Source organism: Vigna unguiculata, chromosome 9, assembly GCF_004118075.2.
Source record: "Vigna unguiculata cultivar IT97K-499-35 chromosome 9, ASM411807v1, whole genome shotgun sequence".
Classification (NCBI taxonomy): Eukaryota; Viridiplantae; Streptophyta; class Magnoliopsida; order Fabales; family Fabaceae; genus Vigna; species Vigna unguiculata.
The window spans coordinates 18,983,984-18,991,395 of NC_040287.1; the positions used below are offsets into that span (position 1 = coordinate 18,983,984).

A 7,412-nucleotide genomic window follows, 5' to 3' on the forward strand; every position below is an offset into this window, starting at 1 on the left:
TTTATTTATATATCCGATCACATATTATATATTTTATTATTTCATAGTATATGTACCTCAAGGAAAAGACAGTAGTATCTCTGAAGCAGTGGAATTCAATCTTGACTTGGATGCCGCCCTCATGTTTTTTTTCCTTTTGAATATGCAGCCATCGCCATCAAGTTTTGTTGATTGAGTGTGTATATATATGTACATGCTGTCTTGGTAGTGTTAACTAGCCTACTTTTGAATGGAGAAACAGCAAGTTATGCTCCCTACAGCATCTACATCATCAACAGCTTTATCATCTCAGAACCAAAGTGACAAGGAAGCTAAGCACCACCGATATGCATTTCAAACCAGAAGCCCTGTTGATGTTCTGGATGATGGGTACCAGTGGAGAAAATATGGGAAAAAGATAGTCAAAAACAATACTTTTCCAAGGTTAGTGCCACACTGCTACTTTATATTTTAAATGGGATTTTCTGTCTTTCTCACCCAAATGCAGTGTGAGAGTCCTTAGTTCCTTGCAAACCCAAAATCTTGTAATGATTGAAAAATCTTTTTCTTACGTGAATTACCGGACTCTTCCGAATAGAATGGAGGTAGTAGTCGATTAATGAAACATTTTAGTCCTTTCAAGAATTTATGCTCTATTTACATGATTAGATTATAAGCTGGAGTCGATTAGTTGCAAATCCTTTTAATTTGTGGGACAAGAGAATTAGATTCAATTTAGTTCACAATTAATTGAACATTTGTTCGACCTAACCTTAATTGAATCTTTAATAAGTAACATTTAATTAAGAGTTAAACCCATTTATACATCTCTAATTCTACATACTAACGTTCTAACCATACAATAAACTAAGGTTAGCATTTTGATTTCTACATTTCTAATTCGTCTTAATTATGCATACTTAAGTATATTTATTGTTCGTTTTCAGAAGTTACTACAGGTGTGCTCATCGAGAGTGCAATGTTAAGAAACAAATCCAACGGCATTCGGACGATGAACAGATCGTGGTCACAACCTACGAAGGGACACATACACACCCTGTGGATAAGTCCGTGGAAACCTTTGACCAGATCTTGGGCAACCTACTCATAGACAATCTACTCAATAATGCACCTCCCACAATAGAATAGAACATAAAGGAATTATTATTGCAAGTTAATGGCAAGTCTTCTTAAGACATGGTACAATGTAGTACGTTCTGTTATGGATTCAATAAAAATAATCATAAAAAAAAATGCACCTATCTAGAAAAACCATTAACTTCTACAAACAAGAATTTGCGATAGGCATAATTTCGACTGTCTACACACTAAAATACTATAACATAATCGTAAAATAGTCTATAAATCATACACATGCACATGGCAATCATCTCATGTTGGAACCAAAATCATATCGCAATCATCTCCGCCCAAATTCTTCGCCAAACACATGAACATGGCAATCATGATCAAGATAACAGTAACCCCACCTAGTAAAACAGCGTACCTCGTTCTTCTATTGCGATACGTAGCACTAGCACTGTCTTCTGCGGTTGCCATACAATGGATCAATTTATCCATGACTTTGTTATCATTGTCTTTGTTATCATTGTCGTCATCACCGACAAGACAAGATGACGAAGAGGAAGACAAAGAACAAAGTTCATCATGGGTACAATAACCATGTACCCCTTCACTTTCATTAGATTCATCATCGGAGTTACAGAAAGACATTGATCTCTCCTCCCGATGACTACTCTCACCTTCGAAAGTTGTTGACTGAAAAAGTCGTCGACCCTTCAACTTTCCTCTTTCGATAGCCTCTCTACGTTCTTGGAGGATCTCTCTGACTGACACATCTTTGATTCTGGTAACGTTCTTCGATGGCTCAAGAGGTGACGGTGACTCTTGTCGAAGGTTGAACATGAGTTTCCTAGGAGAATATTTGCGGGGCTTGGGAATGGTTGGGTTTGAATGAAGGGAATGTCTGCGTGATGCTTTTGGCTTGGATTCCTTATAGGCTTCCCACTCTTGTTCCACTTCTTCAAACGTTGGTGGAATTCTTCTATTATTTTTCCTTTCTCTTTTCCTTTTCTTTGGTAGCTTTCCATGGTGGGGATGCTGAAACTGTTTTTCTCTTTCTCGTTATATGCTCTGTTTCAAACTTCATTTTTTTTCTATCTCAATCTCATCATTTGTGTGGGGTTCTTGAGAAGATAACTAAAATTTAACTTCTTTGTCACTTTGTTTTGAACATGATAAATAGAGGAACATATAGAAAGTAACCACTTTTTCTTGAAAAAACTGAAGTATAAGATTTTTTAAATAATTAGAAATAATTAGTTTAGATTAACAGAATCTGTCTAGATTTACTTGTCAGGAATAGGAAATTTCATTAGGATCCGATCTTGAAAGCATCACAACAGTTATTGTTTTTATTATAAGATTTAACTTTGTTACATTACTAAAAACTGTTTTTGTTATTTTGTTTATCTATCAATTTTATTTTTTTAATTACTTCTAATTATAATTAAATTAATACAAATACTAAAATTTAATTAGGAGATAAATAAATATAGATTGAAATTGGTAAATGGTTAACAAAATCTGGTAAAGAAGTAAGAAGTTAATTTAAGGAATCTGAACAAAAATGCACAGTTAAAAGAAAAAGATACTAATAATATCTTATCAAGAGATTCAAATATATGAGAACTTTACTATTTAAGTTGCGTAATGCAATTTATGATATAATATGTTAGTATTTTAGTATGTGTAAGAAGTAAAATAAATATTTATTTTATGTAATTAAAATTTATTATAAATATATTTAAAAATATAAATTATATTATGCTGAAAATTTGTAAAAAAAGTTTTTAAAATATATTCCAGATTTACAATAAAAATTGTTGAAAGGGGGAGCCTTTCATCCATAAATGAAGATCAATTTTGATGATGTCTACTGATCTAGGATAAAACATAGCTTGGTCCAGTTAGGATATGCATTAGGGAATTAGCTTCTCTTTATCAAATGTATTTCAGGCCTGCTATGTAATTCTGCATATGATTAGTTCTTTAACTAATGGATTAGCTGTGAGTATTGTACAAAGTAAGTGAAAATATACTCACGATAATCGATTAGGTAAATTGCTAATCGAATTAGTGACAGCAAAAACCTTTGTATAAAAGCTATTTTGGAATCTGTTTTAGGCAGGGAAAATTAGAAAGATCACGCAGTTTTCATCTGAGATAGACCCATCTGAGAGACATAAAGTTTCAGAAGATTCTGCAAGATAACTCAAGTACAGATCCAAGAAGAATTGATGGTTGATTCTACCATGATGGATCTTGCTTGATTCAAGGAGCATCAAGTCAAATCTGCACAACTTAGGTGTATTCGTTTCTTGTTTTGTTTTCTGTATTTTTGATTACAGTAGCTTCAGTGTTTGAAGTGTGGACCTAGGTGCAATTGTGTGGATGCATTGCTCCTAGGGGGAGTTCTTGATTGTTGAATCAAGTTCTTGGGTTTTGGGGGTTAGAATTACATAAGTGTGCTTGTAATTCTTAGAACCTTTCTGTATAGTGGAATCCTCCTAAGTGTGTTACTTAGGAGAAGACTGGATGTAGATTCTTTTTGAATCGAACCAGTATAAATTGTGTGTCTTGCTTCTTTCTTGTCTCTCATAATCTTTCTTGATTGATTTAAACAGTCCATTAACTCAGAACTGTAAAATTGATTAATTGAGTTTTAAACCTTAAAGACTCCTTCAAGATTCACATTAAATAAGTGAGAAACTCATTAATCAACACAAATCCCTTTGTGGCTAAGAGTATTAGACAGATCTGATTTTAACAAAAATGTCCAATAAAATAATAGATTGAAAGTGGATGAGAATTTTACTATATAAGTTGAATAATGCAATTTATGATAGAATCTGTTAGTATTTCAGCATGTGTATGAAATAAAATATATGTTTATTTTACATAATTAAAATTTGGGATGGGTGTAGAAAAGTAAATATAAATAAATAACTTGTAAAATAAGTAAAATACATAACTTGTAACTCCAGCAATATAGTTTGGGATGGATGAGATAAAAAACATATGACTAAATAACTTATGAAATAAAAAGGGAAAATAATCATTATTGATGACATGATATTTAATTATTCCTATTAATAAATATATTGGTTTCTGCAGCCATTTTATATGCTTTATAATGATTTTCTGGTGTATATATATTTTTACTTAATTTTATCTTTATTAATATATTTTATTATTTTATTTTCTAAATTTTACAATTTTTCAAAATTTAAATTATGTGTTAAAATTATAAAAATTATTTACTTTATGTATATTATTTTAATAATTGTGATACAAAATAATTTTTATTGTCATAATAAAAATTAATAAATACATGCACATAACACGTGTTTTATATTTTAATTTAGAAAAATGAATAAAAACCCATCATGGTAATGGAATTTAGTAGACATTTGTGTAAAAACTATTTTTATATGAACAATATCACTTTTTAAAATGTGAAAGAAAAATATTTAAAAAATTATCTATTGAAAAATAGCAAAAGTAAATACTGAATCAAAAGGCTAAAAAAATCCAACCTGTATAAACTACGGTAATTAAATTGGTTGTTCCTGTATCCAAAAAAATCAATTTTGTAGTTGCACTTGTAATGGGTTCCTTGGTCCCCTAATCACAATCATAGTGCAAAATTATTGTGTCTTGAGAATCACTGACAACCCTTTCAATTCAGGATATGGGTCCAACCTTCTAAAATTGTCTTCTTCCATCACTGTTTTTAGTCAACTTTAATAGGCACAATGACCCTTTCAAAACCTTCACCAAACAATGCTTAGTTTGGTTATGTCACAGTAGGAATCATGTGGTACACCAAAAGTAACGGGAAGGGTGACCTTAGGTCACAAAAACGAATATGAGGAATTTTCACACACAAACCTTTACATTGTACCAAAATATTTCATTACAAAATATTTCATTCCATGCATAAACTAACCTTGAAATGGTGAAACTTATATGCATCAAATAAATCATGTTTAATGCATTTCGATGGTCACTGAAAAAGTTAAATATAAAATTAATATATAAAAAAATTAAACTTTTTATAAACTCACTTTATAAAATTAAAACTAAATTTATTTTCTATTACTGCTATGTTTTTTTATAAAATGTTTTCGACACTGTATATTAGTTGTTGTTTTAAGTTAAGTCTTTTAGATAACATGTTACTGTTAAAAATAGCACACTTATATCCTTTATATAATACAGGTTTTCCTACTATTCAAAGAAAAACACATATCACTTTTGTGCTCAAACTCAATCTTTTAACTCTCTCTCTAAAACGGTCCCAACAGAAGTGATATATAGAGTCTAGGACCTATGCTTCAGAAATCCCATCTAGATCGATCGCTGCATGTGGTGTGGACAAGTAGTGTAGTTGAAGTGAGAGGCAATGTTGTGTTGTATCAAGAATAGAGAAAGAACGAGAGTGGTGACTAAGATTTCAATTCTTGATCAAATGATCGTGTGTAAAGAATGACTGGGTAGTGATAGTCACATTCCATCGATGAATCTTCCAATCCTCGCAGATAAAAATTGGGATCGATGGAGTACACAAATGTAGGTGCTATTCAAGTTTCAAGATGTTAGTGAGGTGGTTTAAAGTGACTGCCAAGTGTTTGCTTCTACTACTATAGATGCGTAGAAGACTGTAGTGAAGAAGAAGGATAACAAGGCGTTGTTTTTAATTCATCGATATGTAGATAATGTCCATTTTGAAAAGATTCAAAATGCAACTACAACTAAGGAAAGAAACCAAGCTCTCATACCATATAAGTGTTATTGTTATATTTTATATAATAAAATTATATAAAATTATTATTCTCTATATAATTATTATTATTATGGATTAGCATTAATAATAAATTAAGTTATTCGTTAATATTAATTATTATATGGGTAATATATATATATATATAATTTTGGGTATTCTGATAAACAATCTGTGATGGGGTTGGATTGTTTAATAAACGGTCTGTGATGGGCTTGAATAATCAGATACATTTTGAGAGGTCTCTGGTCTCTGCTGACGGGATATAAAACTGATACCCATTAGTCAGTTTTAATGTAACAACGTAAAATACTCTTACGTTTAAAAATATCCATCAGAAAGAGAACAGTAACATCTCATACTACGTGCTTCCATGGATCCTTCATTAGTTCCAGGTACACAATTTTTAACTCATACTTGAATATATTGTATTATTGTATCTTATGTATATATTTTTTCTATCAATTGGTATCAGAGCCTATTAAGATACAAAATATAATTATTCATTATTTTTTTGGAAAGTGTATCATGATATTGGAAATTTAATAGAGGGGATTAGTTCCTGTTTAAAACCCTCAGTTAAAGAATAATAAATCTAATGGAAGAGAATTAGTTGCGTACCAGTACACTTGTCGTGTGAATATCAAAACTAAATAAATTTACCGGGAACTCCTCGCGAACCACGTAGCTTCCATTCTGATAGTGATTTAGAAGAAAAGGAAGAAATGGAGTAGAAGTGTAGAAGCATTATCATTCATCACAGTGGAAGATGCCGACACGTTGTGAAATATGCTGCGAGATAATGATCGCGACCTTGCTTCCACCAATCGGAGTTTGCTTTCGCCACGGTTGTTGCAGCGTTGAATTCATCATCTGTTCATCGCACTGTTTCATCGGCAGTTTTGATGGCTTTTTTTTCGCACCTCAATGGCCACTTTTCGGTTACGTTTTGAATTTTTCAAAGCATAATGGCCACGTGCACACTATGGCTAACAACAGGACACCTTAAAAAATTAAATAATAATAAAATTAAATTAATAATAATAAAATAAAATTAATAATAATAACGATTATTATTATTATTATTATTATTATTATTTCATGCATTATATAATTTATTATATTTTTTGTTAAGCATGATATAATTTTATATAATTGTTAACTCACCTATCGTGGGTACACTTGTATGAAATTTTATGGAAATGATATAATTTAAATATTTTTTTAAATTAATTTGATATTACATTAATATTAATTATACCCTATCGGTATTTTATTATTAATGTATTTTATTTTTCTTGATACAATTTATTATTAATGTATTTTATGTGAATTATTTGTCTTGTACCTTATCGGTATTAGATTTCTTTTGGCATGAAATGTTCATTGTATTTTATTATATTTTATATTTTGTTTTATTTCTTATTTATTATGATTCGGGACCCTTAGGCGGGATCATAGTGAATGAGAAATAATTTGATATCATAGGCATATTTTGCTGTGTATTCAGAAACATTTATTTTGTTTATTTACACAATAAGTGTGTATTAAATGTTTCTTTGTTATT

General features: G+C 30.5%; 1 protein-coding gene across 2 annotated transcripts; it reads left to right on the top strand.

The window, feature by feature from the left end:
- Positions 1–228: 228 nt before the first annotated feature.
- Positions 229–1,233, top strand: LOC114164714 (probable WRKY transcription factor 75). Of its 2 annotated transcripts, none has more exons than XM_028049460.1 (2): positions 229–423; positions 927–1,233. In XM_028049460.1, exons 1-2 carry the CDS (start codon positions 230–232, stop codon positions 1,126–1,128), a joined length of 396 nt encoding a protein of 131 aa, XP_027905261.1. In that variant the 5' UTR covers position 229; the 3' UTR covers positions 1,129–1,233. The 2 variants fall into 2 exon arrangements, with proteins under 2 accessions (XP_027905261.1, XP_027905262.1); XM_028049461.1 differs by having other exon boundaries at positions 930–1,233.
- Positions 1,234–7,412: the final 6,179 nt, after the last annotated feature.